The sequence below is a fragment of the Salarias fasciatus genome, chromosome 6 (assembly GCF_902148845.1).
Source record: "Salarias fasciatus chromosome 6, fSalaFa1.1, whole genome shotgun sequence".
NCBI classification, from domain to species: Eukaryota; Metazoa; Chordata; class Actinopteri; order Blenniiformes; family Blenniidae; genus Salarias; species Salarias fasciatus.
In genome coordinates, this window is record NC_043750.1 from 23298706 (window position 1) to 23316838 (window position 18133).

The 18133-nt window shown below is 47.2% G+C and overlaps 1 protein-coding gene across 8 annotated transcripts; it reads left to right on the top strand.

Moving 5' to 3' along the window:
* Positions 1-46: 46 nt before the first annotated feature.
* pcm1 (pericentriolar material 1) lies at positions 47-17965 on the top strand. Of its 8 annotated transcripts, none has more exons than XM_030093770.1 (40): positions 47-215; positions 1271-1385; positions 1565-1813; positions 2175-2501; positions 3249-3419; positions 3787-3876; positions 3988-4174; positions 4375-4484; positions 4668-4950; positions 5035-5185; positions 5373-5579; positions 5694-5860; positions 5952-6184; positions 6358-6491; positions 6707-6833; positions 7091-7261; positions 7366-7541; positions 7659-7871; positions 7964-8204; positions 8309-8454; positions 8553-8773; positions 8902-9082; positions 9164-9468; positions 9544-9705; positions 9928-9984; positions 10198-10370; positions 12394-12525; positions 13189-13318; positions 13715-13882; positions 14019-14119; positions 14275-14409; positions 14503-14706; positions 14851-14907; positions 15267-15408; positions 15483-15631; positions 15717-15780; positions 15864-16075; positions 16833-16925; positions 17013-17136; positions 17328-17965. In XM_030093770.1, the coding sequence occupies exons 2-40, from the start codon at positions 1290-1292 to the stop codon at positions 17351-17353; spliced, it is 6315 nt and encodes a 2104-aa protein (XP_029949630.1). In that variant the 5' UTR covers positions 47-215; positions 1271-1289; the 3' UTR covers positions 17354-17965. The 8 variants fall into 8 exon arrangements, with proteins under 8 accessions (XP_029949630.1, XP_029949632.1, XP_029949631.1 ...); XM_030093772.1 differs by having other exon boundaries at positions 14022-14119; XM_030093771.1 differs by having other exon boundaries at positions 7369-7541.
* The last annotated feature ends 168 nt before the right edge of the window (positions 17966-18133 follow it).

Below are 18133 nucleotides of genomic sequence, written 5' to 3' on the forward strand. Positions count from 1 at the left end.
CTCAAGCCAGTGTACGGTTACACTGCCCCCTGCTGTCCGGCGGGATTTAGATCAGGCTAAGACCACTTCCATTAGATGCTCCGTTTTGGGAACCGATCAGATATCGATGCAGATCAAATGGCTTTTACCAGACGAAGCGAGGATTTATAAAATATTTATTGAAGTGCACTAGGCGCTAATCGACGGCGTCACGTTTCTGTTCCTGGCTCTGAACGGTAACATAAACGTTCTTTCTTAAACCGTAAGCTAGCTATCTCAGCTATCTAGGTTTACCATTATAACTAAAAGCCAGTATTTTAGGCGCAGCACCTATACTTAGCTAAACAATCGTAAGTTGTTGTTCACGGTGCTTGGTCCTTAGATTGACCAAGTAGCCGGTCGTATTCTGAGATGGAAGTTTAGCTAGGCTAACACGATGCAGGGTGCTCGTTGTTTTCAACTTTTGCCGAGACATTGAAAGTTAGCAGCATTGTGAGCAGCTGGGGGGGAGCTAAGTCGTATTAGCCAGCTGCATCAGTATGCGTGACCCTTTTACTGGCGTATATTCAGTAAATCTTATGATGAGAAGTTATTACTGCTAGCAGGGTAAGCAGGGACCGATCGGGGTTACAGCTTGTTGCCATGGCGATTGTTCGACGAAACTGGGGCACAAATGTTTTGCTAACAAAGTTTACCAACAAACAAGCTACTCTGGCGAGCTTTTACGCCAGTGCGAAATAACCCGGCGGGGTACGGTGGTTGTTGGTGCACGTTCCCCAGGAGAAGGTCACATTATACCCTGTTTCTCCGGGAACTCGTCACAAAAAAGCGCTAAAGTGTAAGCAAGTGGAGGGAATGCCTCCTGTCGTTTCCCCGGGACTCCGAGCGGGCCACGAACACAATACGCTCCAGCGGCTAACGCTAACAAGCAGCCCCAAGCAGATAGCTTCACTTTCAGTCTGGCGTCGAACCGAGACGAGGTGAAGTTTACTTAGTAATGTTTTTTTGCGTTGGTCGTGATATTAGCCGTGACAGCTGCAGTGGTTTCATCAAGCTTTCCTGCTTTTTTGACGTTAATTACCCTTCTAAGTTAGTCGAGGTTATTTGAAACGAAATTATTTATCATAGATAGCCAATATTTTTCTAAAATGCGCCAGGATAGATAACCTTCTCATGGAGTTGATTTAGCAGTAGATTCAAGGTTATTTTGAATGTGTTATTTCTAAATAGACTTGTCTTTCTCTGTGTGGTGTTTGTGTGGTGATCAGTGTGTTTTTGTTGTGAATTCCAGCGAGCTGAGAGACGGAGACATGGCTACTGGAGGCGCTCCTTTCGATGACTGTGCAGAAGATCTGCACAACTGGACCGTAACCAACGGCAGTCTGGAAGACAGACTCAACAACATGGTGAGGCCAGAACTGACCTCACATAAACTACAGTTTGGACACTGGATCCCTTGTTCCCCCAATGGATACAGCACGTTTCCTGAAAACTTGTGCACGTTGCTCTGTTTTGCATCTCACCTGTCAAAAGTCATCGATGCTGAGATGGAGAGTCTGTAATCTGTCTGTTTGCTTGTGAACAGGATTGGGGTGTTCAGCAGAAGAAAGCCAACAGGTCAGCAGAGAAGAACAGGAAGAAGCTGTCGGCAGCAGTGGTGGAGAGCCGCCTGACTAATGACATTTCGCCAGAGTCGACCCCAGGGGCGGGTCGCAGGAGAGCGCGCACCCCTCATTCCTTCCCCCAAATCAAATACATGACCCAGATGTCAGTCCCAGACCAGGCTGAGCTGGACAAGCTTCGTCAGAGAATTAATTTTACAGACCTGGATGAGGTAAAAAAAGTTGCTGTCCTTGATTCAGAATTTTTTTGGGTGACTTACTAGTAGTGAAACACCAGTCCCCATTGCCTCAGATGTGGTTGCTATGCTGTCACAGCCAATGAAAGCAAAATATTTTTCATAGTTTGATTCGGAGATGTTTGGTTAACCTTGTATTATAACATTACTAAGATTGATGGAAATGGAATGCAGCGCATGATCAACTCAACTGTGGGTAAAGAGACTTATTTTAAACTTATTTTAAATGCTTTTCTGTACACACTATGTAGCAGGCTAATAACATATTTATGTCAAGACCTCAGAGACAAGTTTTGATTTCCAGGTTATTCAACTCGTATCTTCTTATGTCACACAGAGGAGCATTGGCAGTGACTCCCAGGGACGAGTTACGGCCGCCAACAACCAGCGACAGTTAGCAGCAGAGAACAAGAAGCCCTACAACTTCCTACCTCTACATGTGAACACTAACAAGAGCAAGGAGCTGCTCCCTCCCTCCTCCTCTGCCCCGACCACCCCTGCTATCACCAAGGAAGCTAAGAAGCACAGCGCAGGAGTCAGGGATGTGCTAACCCCTCTGATTCCAACCAAGGAACCGTCGAGGCTCAGCCGTGGTGGCGCTGAGAGAGGGCCGTCAGTCCACAGAGAACGTGGGAGAGGAGAGCCAAGAATAGACAGCAGCCAGGTAATGTTGTGTCGTGACAGGCGGTTGGGTCGTCTTTACTTCTGGGCGGAGTTAGGCTGAAATACTGGTACCAAACTGTGTGCTGTGCACCACAAAGTGTTTTGACTGTAAATAATGTTGCAACCATCAAACACATAAAAGTCAATGAGGCCAGTCTGACGTCTTCCTTATTCAACACTGCTTTGTCTTCTTGAAAAAAGTGAAGTGTATTGTAAATAGTGTGGAGGCAGGAGTTGTGTTGTACAGCAACAGAATGACCCACAAAGTGGATCAAAGGGGATCTTTTTTTCTTTTTGGGCTGATTGACGTAATGATGACACTCCTCTTCCCTAAATACACGGATTAACTCCATTTGTTATTTGAGTTAAATTAGACTGTTATCCAGTGATGTATGTTTCCAGAACACCAATCATATTTTGCAACTTTTCTTCAGAAAACACATTTTTGAACTTGTTCATATGTACCTATCTGTGCGTCTCTGCTCCAGACTACTGAGAAACCAGAACTAGGATAAAAGTGAGGGAGAGCCAGTGCAGCTGAAACTAGGCTGTATTTAGGACAATTTATAAATATGCCACCGCTGGTGCCCAGTGAGTTTTGTGCCCAACCCCCTTCCTGCCCTTGTTTAGCCCAGTCTGAGCCGTCGCTACAGACGCTCGCTCACCTTTTGATACATCTTTCTCTATATTCTCTGTATTTGCCTTCATTAAACCCGTACGCCGTCCCGCTCTCTTTGTGTGGTCTCAGGTGGTGAGCAAACTGGTGCAGATCCGGGAGTACATCAGTAAGGCAAGCTCCATGCGGGATGACCTGGTGGAAAAGAACGATGTGCCAGCCAACGTGGAGCGCCTTTCTCATCTCATCGAACACCTCAAGGAGCAGGAAACGTCCTATTTACGCTTCCTGCAGAAGATGCTTGTAAGTGGATTTACTTTTTTGGGCACTTCTCTCAGACAAAGATACCGAATTTCAAGTAAATATGTAACCATGTGAGAATATCCCTTCATAGGTCAGACAAAGCTTGTTTGTGCTATCTTGGCAACCTGCCATTCAGATATTTTTAACGACTGTCTCAATGGCCTGAAACACTTGGGCAGAAGTTCTCCTGCTGCATGTGATTTTTAAAACTGGGACACAGCATGATGCCTGTCTTTGTTGTGAAGTACTCTTTTCACCATTTTACAGTTTTCTGTAAAAAAAACTCTTTTAATGTTGAATTTGTTTTGGCATACCCTTTACCTCTGTCTTTTGGAGTAATTTTCTTCTTCCTCTCATGTTGTTGTAGGCACGGGAGAATGAGGAGGAGGACGTGGGGACCCTGGACTCTGCGGTCGGCTCGGGTTCCCTGGCAGAGAGCACTTCTCTTAACACTGAGGTCCGGCCCTCGGATGCATTCAGCTCAGTGTCCTGCATAGCAGTGCAGCATTTTTTGCATCGTTTTCTGAGGTCTTTGTGAAGGTATGCATGTGTTTTATTTATTTTGTAGGGCGCTCGGCCAGAGGCTGTGCGTGCTGACCAGAGGGAAGAACTGGAGAATCTGCGCAAGCAGCACGAACTGCTGAAGAAGATGCTGGAGCAGCAGGAGCAGCTCCGAGCCCTGCAGGGCCGGCAGGAAGCACTAATGGCCATGCAGCACAGTGCTGAACAGGCGCTCGCTGTGATCGAAGACACAGGTGAGATGTACACTTAAGCAATTATTGAGGTCTTTACGGCGGCCGTAGGCTGATCTGTTGTTGCTCGGACGGTGATGAATGAGACTCGTATTGCTGTCTGCTGTGGAAAGAAAGTCAAACGAAATATTCAGCACCTGATTCAGCACATGATTATAAATGAGATGTATTTCACTCAACCGATTTTTTGGTTACGTCTTCAGTTGTTACAGAAACCACGGGCAGTGTTTCTGGCCTGAGCATCACATCAGAACTGAATGATGAGTTAAATGAACTGATCCAGCGATTCCACAACCAGCTACATGACTCACAGGTACTGTAGACATTAGTGCTGGTATTATTTCTTCTAAGGTTTTGTTGAAGCAAGTAATGATCTTTAATGATCTGATAGTGACTTTAGCATTTATCTTCCTGCAGAAGGGAGAACCCATCTCTTTTTTGAATCTTGCTTTTAAATTGACAGGCTCTTTTATCTTTATTCAAATCAATCCTGCAGACTAAAGCGGTGCCAGATAACCGTCGTCAGGCCGAGAGTCTCTCTCTCTCCAGGGAGGTGTGCTGGACAAGAGGTTCTCAGGCTATGGGTCCACCTCAGCACAGACCTCTCCTCCACTCCGCCTCTGGCCCACACACCGGTCTCGACACTGGTGGAGCGGCAGCCGCCACCGCCAAGCTCACGAAGCTCCAAGAACTCCAAGACAAAAAGCAAACCATGGACAAAATCCTGCAGGAGCTGCATTCCCTCCGAGATCAGACGCTCAATAATAACTCCAGTCAGGGTATTTTCAAAACTTTTTTTTCCCAAACATTCTGTGGCTTTCGTACTCGGAAAGTGTTGATAAAAGACACATTGCTTCCTCTAGGCCGTGGCTTGTCCGTGCAGTGCAGTCTGAGTGCCGGAGGCTCATCTGATTGTCCCTCAACGTTTTGCTCTAACGGCGCCTCAGCTTCGACTTCCTTTCATCCATTGCTCACACAGCAACAGGAAGGCACTCATTCTGCAGACAAACTCAGGTACACATAAAACCACACACACACACAACCCGAAGAAGTTAAACTGCTGAGTCCGACATCAGCAATTCAAAATGTTGAGATGCGGTAGCAACACTCGATGGAGATACCAAATCTCCGTTAAAATGGTGTTTTTCTGTCGGTGACTTCAAATGGTCCCTTACTGGAAGTCTGTTTCATATTCCTACAGAAAACTGAAGGAGGTGCACAAGCGTCTCAATGAGCTGCGGGAACTGGTTCAGTACTACGAACAGACCTCTGACATGATGGTGGATGCCGTCAATGAGAACGTGAAAGAGGATGACGATGAGGAGGAAGAGGAGACCGAGGATGGTTCGATGTTTGAGGCCATGTTTGACTCTGAGCAGGAGAGCCGCCAGCCTGTGACGAACCTCAGGTGTGTGTTACACTACATTTACGTGCAATTATATGAAGGAATGCAAAACTACTGTAATGACTTTTAGTTTGTGTTTGATTTAGATCCACTGCTCATATCACCCGGTCTTTTCAGAAACCCACAGCGCGGCGGGAACTGGTCTGACTTGAACAGTCTGACCAACGGCCGCGGCCTCAGGAGCAGCAGCACTAACAACCGGGACGGCCGGCTCAACACGGAGTGTGAGATCAACAATCGGTCCGCCGCCAACCTCCGCAGCCTCAACATCCCCTCAGCCATAGGTCAGACCGACTCTCAAATGGCTAAAAATAAATGTAAAGCATCACACATTTTTAATTAAAGTGGTCTTTTTCCACCTCTTTCCTGGTTTAGAGTGTCAGTACAACCGAGACGTCCCCCGTAATGAGGGGAAGCACGAGGACGACGAGGAGGACGACGGTCTGGATAACGATGAAGGGGCGCAGGCTGCGGCTCCAGACAGCGAGGCGTCCGAGTCCAGCCGGAGGAGCAGCCTGGGGAATGACGCAGCGCTGGCTCAGAAGATCCACCGCCAAACGGCCAAGCAGAAACTGCGGCAGCTGCAGGAGCTGGTCGCCATGGTTCAGGTGGGTTGAATAAAAAAAGATGAGTCTGGTTGATTTAAGTTTCAAGCTGAATTTTTGAGAAACTCCTTAATGAATGCAGTTTAGACTGTTAAAGTCCTACAATGTTTGATGCTTTGTATCAAGAACATCTCATTAAAAACAATGTTGATATGAAATATTGTGTCTGTGTCCAGAGTGATGACACTGATGGAACAACAGCCAATGAGGATGAAGCTTTACACCAACAGCCAAACAACACCAGAGTGCCTGTACAAGGGGCAGCATGCAAACAGTGTCCCGGCGACCTCACCCTCTCCGTCAAGGCCAAGTACAGTATAAAAAAAAACAAAGCCTGTCCTGCTCTTTCCTTGTGTCGTATGAATGATCCAACCGGGATGAAATTGCTTTCCCATTCTTTGTTTTAATAATCTGTATGACTGAGAAATTGATTCCAATGTGGTGGTTTTATTATTATTGTTTACAACAATTCTGTCTTGGTTCTTTGAACCTCTCATAATTACTGATATTTTATCAATCTGACAGGGAGAAATTATTTGAGAAGCTTTGTCAGCAGAAGCAGGAGTTGAAGCTGCTCCACGAGGAGCGCCAAAGGCTCATAGAAATCCAAGGCAAGATCCAGGACCTGCAGTGGGCTTGCCCCGACCTTCAGGTACCTGCTTCACACAGTCACACATACAAACTATAGGAAGTTGTGTTTACTGGATTGTCTTTGTTGAAACAGTGCATTGTGACAGTAAATGTTAACTAGCACCTTTCTAAATGGTGCCACATTCCTAGAGAACCAGACAGAAAATATGTTTTGTACATGGCAGCAAATGTATAAACGTAATACATACAACAATCTACAGTCCTTTACCAGTAGAGTTTATATTCTTAAAGAATAATTGAAGCTTGTGTCCTTTGCAGTCGTCGGTGTCCAGCTCGGCGAGTCAGGAGGGGTTGCTGAGGAAGGTTCCGTTTGCAGCCTCCACTCCTGCCCCTGTTCAGCCTCCTCCGTCCTCGGGACCGAAATCCAACTCAACCGCGCTGAAAGCCACAGCTGCAGAAGCAGCTACATCTGCCGTCACTGACAATGAGGTCCGTGTGACGATACGCCGAAAACACCCGGACTTCACTCCGGCTGCCTTTTCAATCGGTCGGATTGACTAAAGGAGTTCTCTTTCTCTTCCTTGTGTCGCCAGCAGCTCTGGTCAGAAATGCGTCGCCATCAGATACTGAGAGAAGAACTTCGGCAGCGCAGGAAGCATTTGGAGTCCCTGATGGCCGAGCACCAGCGGCGCAGTGGTCTGGATGACTTTCCCTGCAGGATGGAAGACCAAGAGGACCTGGCTACACCCTCACAAACTGTCTCATCCAGGTCTGTTTTGCTTATCTTTTCAGTTAAATGGCATCTTACGGGTGAATAACCACCGCTATAAAAATCTGAGTGTCTCTGTGACCTTTCTAAATTCACGATGTTTCAATTCTCTACTAGAACCATGGCCACCTGGGGATCTATTCCACACCACCATAATGACGGCGATGATGATGATGAGGACGATGATGAGGACGAGTATCGCTCAGAGATTTGTGCAGAGGACGAAGAGGAGCAGGAAGAATGTACAGAGAGCAGCTCTGATGACGGCGCCCACGGCTTCTCGCCAAACAGGAACCAGTGCTCTTACAGCAACAGGAAGAATCAAGGAAGGTCAGATCACATTTCCAGAAGAATAAAACATGACCAGTTGGTATATGTTCTTCCTTTAACGCCGTTCGCTTCGGGTGTTTCTGTGCCTGCAGTAATCTGAAGCCCCCAGCAGCCTTCTCAGGTGAGCGCACCGAGCATCTTCACAACAAGACGAAGGCCAAGCAGCAGCCGTCCAGCCAGCACAGAGCCACGCGGCGCCAGGAGAACCTGCGCTGGGCCTCTGAGCTTTCCTTTGCTGAGGGTTCAAGCAACTGGCAGGAACAGGTCGGCCATCTCCAGAGACAGCTGGACTTCAGCACCAACATGTGTCAGACGCTGATGCAGGATCAGCAGGTCAGCGCTCTGCAAAACACACACAGGTGTTGTTATTTTGGCTTTGGTTTGGCTACCAGGTGTTAAAATCACTGGGTTTTTTTGTCACTTTCCCTCGTCCACAGTCGCTGTCATACATGCTGCAGACTCTGCTAACGGGCCAATACAGTGTTTTACCCAACAACCTGTCCTCACCACAAGTCCACCTGGTCATGCACCAGCTCAACCAGTGCTACACCCAACTGGCCTGGCAGCAGAACAACGTGCAGAGGTGAAAGCAGCAGCCTTAATAAGTGCACTTCACTTTCTTTAGATTAACAAATATGTTCTTTTGAAACATTTTCTGTGATCCTTCTGTTTTCCACACAGATTAAAACAGGTCCTGAACGACCTTCTTCGCCAGCAGCAGCAGCAGCAGCCGCCGTCCTCCTCCTCAGCAGCCGGTTGGCAAACACAGAAGAAGAGCTCACCCCGAGAGAACAGTCTGAACCCCTCAGCCTCGCCGAGTGCCTACCTCCCCTTCTCCTCAACGCTTCTTCCCTCAGCCAACAACAACATGTCAGCTTCTGCCTTATCCCCATTCCCTCCAAGTACGACACGCATATTTACTCACTCTTCTTTTCAAATCATATTTACAGTGTTGTGTGATAAAGGCAGGATAATATGTAGGAAAGACATCATTTCACAAAGTTTTTTTTCTTTTTTCCTTGGTGCGAAGGTTTTAACCTGCACCCACTGTTCCCTGCTGCTCCGGGTGGGCTTTCCCAAGGTGCAGTGGGTCAGACGACTCCGGAGCATCACAAGCAGCAGTTCGACCCCAACACTTCAGTGAAATCAGAGTACATGAGTTTTCCTCCTCCACTGCAGCGCTCCCCTCTGAACACAACCACAGAGAGAAGGTATGTCCGGCAGTTTCCCTTCGCTTTGACCTGCAGAACACTGGGCTGTAATTCTTTCGTTCTGTTGTGTGATTCTTTCAGACCTGCCGGTTGGCTGAATACCTCCCACACCAATAATACCGTCCGCCATCACCCGTCTAAAACGGAGCCGCAGGAGTCTCCGTTCTCCTCCCCCATTTTTGCCAACCGCCTCTCTAGACATCAGGACTTTGACAAGGCATCGCAGGAAAGCTTAAGCAGCATGCCCGATCCTGTCGATCCCACCACGATCACAAAGACCTTCAAAGCCGGGCGCAAGGCCTCCGCTCAGGCCAACCTGGCCTCCAGAAGCAAGACTCCCAAGAGCCGCCGAAGGAGGAACCGAGGACACGGCAAGAACAGTGAAGGTATTAAAAGGAAGCCGATCGTGAGAGAACGATTATTACAGTTCAGCTCATTTTCGTTTTGGTGACTTTCCTCAGGTCAGGAGAGTGACAGCGCCAGCAGCACTGCAGGCTTCGTCCAGGAGAGGGCAGCGCCGTCTCACCACAAGGATCAGAACCAGAGTCTGCTGGACAAACTCACTCAAGAAAAGCTGGACAGCAAGACTAAGCTCGGGAACAAAAGGAACGACCTCTCCTCTGGTACGGCTCAAACTGTCCGCGCTCCTCCTTTTTCCCTTCTGTTCTGCTCATTGTCTTTTTCTTCTGTGAATTCATCTTACTCTCTCCATCAGCCATTTTGTTTCCATCAACTCTATTTATTTCTAAGTATTTACAACATCTTGCTCATTGGATGATTCACTTATTTTTAATTTAGGTTTAATTTACTTTGTTGTTATTACTTTTAATTTATCCTACTCACAGCCTATGCTTGGAGAACACCCTTCCTCTCTAACAGAATTGCATGCACAGAAGCACCAGGTAAATCCACCGTGGAAATCTTAGCATCATTTCATTGTTATGTCCTAACCTCCTTATGCATGGGCTTTTTTGGGTTTTTTTTTCTGCATAGCCTAACCAAAACTTCCAGATATGTTTGTGGGCTGAGTGTTTTTGAATGCAGTGGCTTTTATTCTGTGTATGATTCTCACTCACGACCGTGACGATCTAATACTGGCATTTTTTGAATTGCAGACGCCAGCAGTGACTTCTCGCTGTTCGAAGCGCTGAGGGAGACCATTTACTCTGAAGTGGCGACCCTGATCTCCCAGAATGAGTCCAGACCCCACTTCCTCATCGAGCTCTTCCATGAGCTGCAGCTGCTCAATACAGACTACTTACGCCAGAGGGCGCTGTATTCACTCCAGGTAGGCTGAGAGCCTCTTGTTTGAGTAAGATATGAGGGCCGGTTGTGCAGCGCAGGATTGGAGATTAGTCAGTTTGATTTGTGGACTTACTCTCTTATCTCCCACTAAAGAGTATATGAAGTGTGTTTCATAGAAGTTCCAGAGCAGATGAAGGCAGCAGACGGCCTGCGGCTCACTAACACCAATTCTTCCAATCCATAAACTAAATTCCCCAAGCCACTGCATTGTTTTCATTATAAATATCAAACTATAACTAAGATGACTTTATTACTACAGGTATTTTTTTTTTTTTCCCAGAAATGGTTTCTATATTTCTGCTCTATTTTTAGAGCTGCATGGTGAGAAAAAAGAAAGATCAGTTCGAAATGGCAATGAAAGGTTTAGTTTCAGTCCTGGCCGTGGAACAGTGGACCAGCTCTATACCCTCCATAGGGTGCTCGAGGGTTCGTGGGAGTTTGCCCAACCAGTCCACATGTGTTTTGTGGATTTGGAGAAGGCATTCGACCGTGTCCCTCGTGGTGTCTTGTGGGGGGTGCTCCGGGAATACGGAGTCCGGGGCCCCTTGTTAAGGGCCGTCCGGTCTTTGTATGACCGGAGTAGGAGTCTGGTCCGCATTGCCGGCAGTAAGTCGGACCTGTTCCCGGTGCATGTTGGACTCCGGCAGGGCTGCCCTTTGTCACCGGTTCTGTTCATAATCTTCATGGACAGAATTTCTAGGTGCAGCCAGGGGCCGGAGGGGGTCCGGTTCGGGAACCACAGGATTTCATCTCTGCTTTTTGCAGATGATGTTGTCCTGTTGGCTTCATCGAACCCGGACCTACAGCATGCACTGGGGCGGTTCGCAGCCGAGTGTGAAGCGGCAGGGATGAGGATTAGCACCTCCAAATCCGAGGCCATGGTCCTCGACCGGAGGAAGGTGGCTTGCCCCCTCCAGGTTGGTGGAGAGACCCTAGTCCAAGTGGAGGAGTTCAAGTATCTTGGGGTCTTGTTCACGAGTGGGGGACGGATGGAGCGTGAGATTGACAGGCGGATCGGTGCAGCGGCTGCAGTGATGCGGTCGTTGTATCGGTCCGTCGTGGTGAAGAAGGAGCTGAGCCGAAAGGCGAAGCTCTCGATTTACCGGTCAATCTACGTTCCCACCCTCACCTATGGTCATGAGCTTTGGGTCATGACCGAAAGGACAAGATCCCGGATACAAGCGGCCGAAATGAGCTTCCTTCGTAGGGTGGCTGGGCGCTCCCTTAGAGATAGGGTGAGGAGCTCAGTCACCAGGGAGAAGCTCGGAGTAGAGCCGCTACTCCTCCACATCGAGAGGAACCAGCTGAGGTGGCTCGGACATCTGTTTAGGATGCCTCCTGGACGCCTCCCTAGGGAGGTGTTCCGGGCATGTCCCACTGGGAGGAGACCCCGGGGAAGACCCAGGACACGCTGGAGAGACTATGTCTCTCGGCTGGCCTGGGAACGCCTCGGGATCCTCCCAGAGGAGCTGGAGGAAGTGTCTGGGGACAGGGAAGTCTGGGCATCCCTGCTGAGACTGCTGCCCCCGCGACCCGGTCCCGGATAAGCGGTAGAAAATGGATGGATGGATGGATGGATGGATGGATGGTTTAGTTTCAGCTATACAGGGAATATTTTCATTTCGCTACCCTTCTGTCAGACAATGCTTTCTCTTTAAATGGCAATAATATAAAGCTCTGTAAAAGAAAAAGAAAAGGCCAGAATACTTTGATGATATTTTTATCAGGGAAGATCAAAGGAGTCACACAATCTGAGCAATCATTTCACAATATCCCAGTTTTTCCAGGTGAAAAAACACTTTTTTCCAGCAGAGTTCACGAGTCTTTACGAGAAAATGGGTTTTTGAATCGGCCTTTAGCTGTAATATTAGTGTCTTTGTGGCGTAACGGAAGCTGCGTGGCGCCTTGTGATGCTGAAATCAGAATCACACGTCTGATCATCTGACTGCGTCCTGAGGTGCGACAGAGAGACAGATTTCCTCTCTGCCTTGCGTTTCTTCTCCCAGGACATCGTAACCCGGCACCTGGCGGAGAAGAGCGCGGCTGAAGACCAGCTGCCCCGCCTGGGCCCGGTGGTGTGGACGGCCGGCTCTCAGTCTGAACTGACACCCAGCGAGAGCCTGACCACCAGTGATGCAGTAAGAGACACATTATTGCCAACCAGCGTGTCGTTTTCACAGTTTTCTGTTCTCTTTTTTTTCCCCCCCATTCCTGTTTTGTGAGTCACTTTGGTTTCCCTGTTGAGGCTTTTCTCTGTTCTGAAGTCTTTGTCTCAATCCCCTCTGTCATCCTTCCCCTACGCTTTTTTTTTTATGTGCTTCCTTTTCTACATTTCAATACATCTTTCATTAGTTTCTCTCTCAGGCTCGTCTCCTTTCATCCCTCCCTGCCGTGCCTCTTTTCATCCTTCCATGTCTCTTTTTATTTTCTGATTGTAATTTTCCCTCCCCCCATCTTTATTGTCTTTGAATTTAACTTGACAGGAAGGCTTTAGAAGTCTCTCCGGTTTAAAAAAAAATAATAAATGACCCTCATCTTCACATGTCTCCTTTGCCAAATCAGACATGTGTTCTTTGTTCTGCTCCGGGGTTCCTGGGGTTGTGCTAATTGGGCACCAAACCTTTTGTCTCTCTGAATAATTGCCTTTGTTCCAGGATGATGGGCGAAACGTCTGGTTTTGTTTGGAGAATTGCAAAGGAATCCCGAATTATAAGACGTGAATGTGTTACTTCCTGGTGTATTTCAGGTTTTTTGTTTTTTTTTTTTCCTCGTCCTCAAAGCCGGTCGCTCGTCTCTTTCAGGAGGTGGTGGAGAAGAACCTGAGGTTCACACAGGACCTGATGAAGAAGAGAGACGATGCTGAATCTGTGGAAAACGGCAGCACCATGTCCACCTCCTCCAACTTGGAGCCTTTTGCCAACGATGACCTGGGTAGGCTGCCGCAATCACCAACAAACTGGTTTTTGGGAACGGGGAGCTGAATCTTTGCGTTTTCCCTCACAGCCGTAGTGAGATGCTTTGCTTAAATGCTAATTTGGGTCCTCTTCCTGCTTCTTTGGTGAACCAACCTGCTTGCGCGCACGATTAGGCCACAGTAAAGGACGCTGCACTAGATTCTCAGATTTGGGCCGGCTGGGTATAATCCATTAAAAAAGGCTGGCACATTTAGTCTGATCCTGTGGTGTAAAAGCCTGGCTGCAGCTGCATTAATATCCATTACGCCCTTCTGTCTTCTCCCTCTTGCTTCAGTGAATTTGAACTTTTCATGCCTCTCTTTTTTGTCTCTCCTGGCTCTTTTTTTTTTCTCTCTCTCCGCTGCTCTGACAGGCAACACGGTGATTCATTTAGACAAAGCTCTGGCCAGGATTAGGGAATATGAGCGCATGAAGCTCAAGGCTGAGTTTAACCCCTGCAATGCCAGCTCTGCGGGCGCAAGCAGCTCTGAAGTCTCACGCGCTCGGCATCCTTCTGCTAACTTTGCTGAACCAGTGGAAGGTACACATTTACACGCTCCTACTCGTGTGTAACAAGCGCACGGACTTGCAGCACCACAGGCTCGATTGTCTCCGGCAGCAGTTTGACTTAATGACTGGATTTCTGTTTGAAGTGGCAGTATTTCTGTGCGTCTCAGCAGGAGCAACAGCAGGTGACGCTCACTGTCCTCAGATCGACACGCAGCAGCTGGACCGCCAGATCAAAGCCATCATGACGGAGGTCATTCCCTTCCTGAAGGTGCGAAAACCGTGAAGAAGTTTGAGTGGAAATGTTGACAAAAGCGATATTTCCTGTATTTATTTGCTTATTTCCAATGAAAGATCAACACTTTGAGACATGTAGATTACGACTTTGATGGAGAGTTTAACTCCGTTATCTTATTCCGTCATCAGGAGAACATGGACGAGGTGTGTTCCCTCCAGCTGCTGACGTCTGTGCGGCGCATGGTCCTCACTCTGACCCAGCAAAACGACGAGAGCAAAGAGTTTGTGCGCTTTTTCCACAGGCAGCTGGGAGGCATTCTGCAGGTTTGACCCCGTTCTTCCAAAGCTGGCGGATGAAATGGAAACAGTCCAATTGACGCCTAATGCTCTTCTTTTTTTTTTTTCCTCCCCACGCAGGACTCGCTCAGTAAATTTGTGGGCCGCACGCTGAAGGACTGCGGGGAGGACCTTCTGGTGGAGATTTCAGAGATACTGTTCAACGAGCTGGCCTTCTTCAGGCTCATGCAGGATTTGGACAACAACAGCAGCATTGCTTTGGCAGCTAAACACAAAAATAAGAGGCTGGCGGAACAGTCCAGCAAAGCTAAACTCAGTGTGAAGGTTAGTGGGTTTTTTTCTTATTAAAAAGAAAAAAAAAAACTTCTTCTCTTCTTGTATGACATTGATCACATTTGGACTTTTTCCATCCAAACTGCTTCACCTTCTGACTTCATTGTCTCGCCTGTCATTTATTCATATGTTCAGGAAAAGGCAGTTTATGGTGATAAATCAAGTTCTTCAGTCTACACTGACGAAGACAAGGTACTTCAGTTTATTTAGTGACGATACGATTCATCCCAGTTCATCATCAGGCAGTTTTATTTGTACAACAGATTTCAGCAACGACGACAAATGCAGAGAAAATTAAAATCTAAATTAAGGACAGATAAAATTGTAAAAGCATCATTTAGCTAATGAACATTACTAAACTGTTAAAGAATACTCAATATAACAAAGAGTGCAATACAAGAATAAGGAAATGGTGCAGCATAAGTTCATGAGTGAAACCAGAAGCAGCTTTGATCAATATAACTGAACAGCTGGGTCTAAACTGTTGTTGAACTTTGGAGACGCCTCATAGTGTTGTGACCTCTGAACAAGTCTGTTTTTCCACGTCTCAGGACCGCGATGAAGCCGAGCGGGTGGGCGGCCCCACTGTCCAGGAGCTTTACCTGCAGACCGAGAAGAACAACAACAAGAGCAGCGAAGCCTCGGAGGCTGAAGACGAGGCTGGAGAAAGACGGGACGCCCCTCTGTCCATCAGTACGTTTTGAACTCTTCCAGTGGTTTCCTGTTACCTCTCCTGTGTTAAACATCTGCGTTTTCTTCATTTCCAGGTCTCTCTAAAGCCGAGACGCAGGCGCTGACGAACTACGGCAGTGGCGAGGATGAGAACGACGAGGAGGAGATGGAGGAGTTTGAAGCCGGACCGGTAGACGTCCAAACGTCACTGCAAGCTTCTGCTGACGGACAGAGAGAGCAGGAGGTCCCTGATCTGTTTTTCCAAGCTGCAGCTGTAACTGATACTACCTGACTTTGTTTTGACGTTCGGTTCTCCTGCCCTGCCACAGGCAGCAGCCGCCGCCGGAGCCCAGGAGATCAACGCCGAGCCGAAGAACTCCGAGAGTGCCGGCGGTGAGGCCACCAACCCAAACCTATTCGCCAACTTACTGAATCGTGATGTTTGATCAAAACGGTTTTTTTTCTTCATCACACAGGAGGCAGCAAACTGGTCAGGAGAGTGAACCAGGAAAACACCAGTGTGGAGCACCGGAGCCTTGAGAGGGAGGAAGAAAAAGAAAAGGAGGAGGAGGAGAGTACAGTGGAGGCAGCAGCAGCAGCCTCCGTCTCCCCTGATCAGGATGCTTCCAAAGAGCCCCGAGCCTCCAGCAGCCCAGACACCGACTCTCCCGTCATGATCAGCGCTGATGTGAGTCACGGTGTGAACGCACTCGGCGTTTATTTAATCCTGACAATGTGTCAGAGTTTAAAACACACATCCCCGTGGGATCTCAGGTCTGTTAGTTAAAAAAACAAGCAAAGAAGTACGAGTATGCTGTGAAAGATTAATGAACTCCTGAAAAATCAGAACAACCTAAAGTTTCTGTGGGCAGTTTTCGTAATATATTATTTATGTTAGGTTCTATGTGTTATGTATGCTGTGATGTGTGATTTTTAATCACAAAAAAAAAAACAGTCTCATTACGAAGTTGGATTAGATGTTAGTATTATTGAAAAAAGTTGAGTTTATGGTGTTATCAGTCATGTTAAAACATTGCGAAGTCACACTGGGCTGCTTCTGGCCAGATTGTTTCACAGATATTGTCCTTTAGAAATCAGTTCAAGGAATCATCCTGAAACAATCCAAAAGGATAGAAACAAGGAATAAGAAGGCTTTTATTTTGGCAGCCACCCACACGTTGAAAGTAAAAGTGGCGTGCATGTGTGCACGTTTCAGTCTGCCTTGCCTCAGGAGGGAGAATCCTGCGCGATCCGAACATCCTGACTTCTTGGGGTTGACGGGTTTCTCTCCCGCCCTGGTGGCTCAGCTTGCGTTTGTGCTCTCTCAGTATCCACAGAGACGGCTGACCTTCACATATTTCCATCATTTTTATGTAAACCTGAACCTGTGGTGTCTGGAGTCATGTCAGAACCCTTCCATGTCCATGTGCTCGCTCCCGATGCAGGAGGTGGGATCAGGAAACACCAGCCAGAAGTCTGACGAAGACGACTTCGTCAAAGTGGAAGATCTGCCTCTCCAGCTCACAGTCATGTGTGAGGTGTGCACCGCTCTCTTTATACACAGCCAGAGAGGGAAAGAGTGTGTGTGTGTAATGACATGCTGTGTGTTTGTGTTGTTCCTCCAGGAGGAGCTTCAGAAGCGAATTGTGGAGGAGCAGCAGAATAACAACCTGTCTGTAGAGATCCTCAACGGCAACACGGAGCTGCTGACGGGGCTTGTGGGAAACGCTCAGGCTCTGAAGGAACCAGGTACGGAGAACAATCCCTGTCAGTTAAGATTACGGTTTGGTTTGTGCTGCTGCCAAATGTCCCGCAAAGTGTGTGTTGTTAGCTGGAATCCGGCCACGCGAGCCCGAGCGGTTATTTCCTCTACAGAAACAGCTCAGCTTTACTGAAGTGAACTCTTCTTTTTTTTTTTTCTCTCTCTCTCTCCTTTCCAGATACTGCTGGTGCCCAGGATGTGTAAGGATGTGTCTGAAATCTGCTGCTGTTAACAACACTGTATACACACACACACACGCGCGATCTCTTGTAGATGTTTGATTGTTCACAGTTCAGTTTGTTAGTTTAAAGTTTGTTTTTTAATTAGTCACATCTCTGTGTGACTCTGTTACTCAACCGTTCAAACTTTGACACATAATCAAGTTTGAGTTCACTTCAAATCCTGAATGTTTAATGTGATTTATTGATAATCTGTGGATGGATTATCTCCATCTCCATGCTGCTTATCACCATCAGTTAAGCTTCTGTTTGAATCTTTCTGGTACTGAAACTTCCCTCCTGCTTCTGTCTCCTCCTTGGTTCTGGGATCATTTTTTTTAAATGAATTGTTTTGATTTCCTCGGCACGTCTCGCTGTGCTCTCGTTTCTGATTCTAAAGAGATTACGTAGGATTAAAGTTCAGCTGCATCTTGTTTCCTCAGCTCCTAGTTCAGATCTTCTTTTTGTCTCTTTAGAAATAACTTTATATACTGTTTAGTTGTTTAATGGTTAGAATTCAATGTAATTAAAATGTTGACGACACTGATAGGCTTTAAATAAAATCTGATTTCAAATACTCTAATAAAGCTTTGGGGACCATTAACTTTTCTTTCTGCTTCGAATGAATTCCATAACTGTACAGCAGTATCAAGAATGACTTCTTAATTCAGAAAGTTTCTCCCGTTGCTGCTTTTCCTTTAAATCTTAAGACAACTGTCATTAAAATGAGATTGCTTTTCTCCATTACAGTTCTCTTAACTCTGAG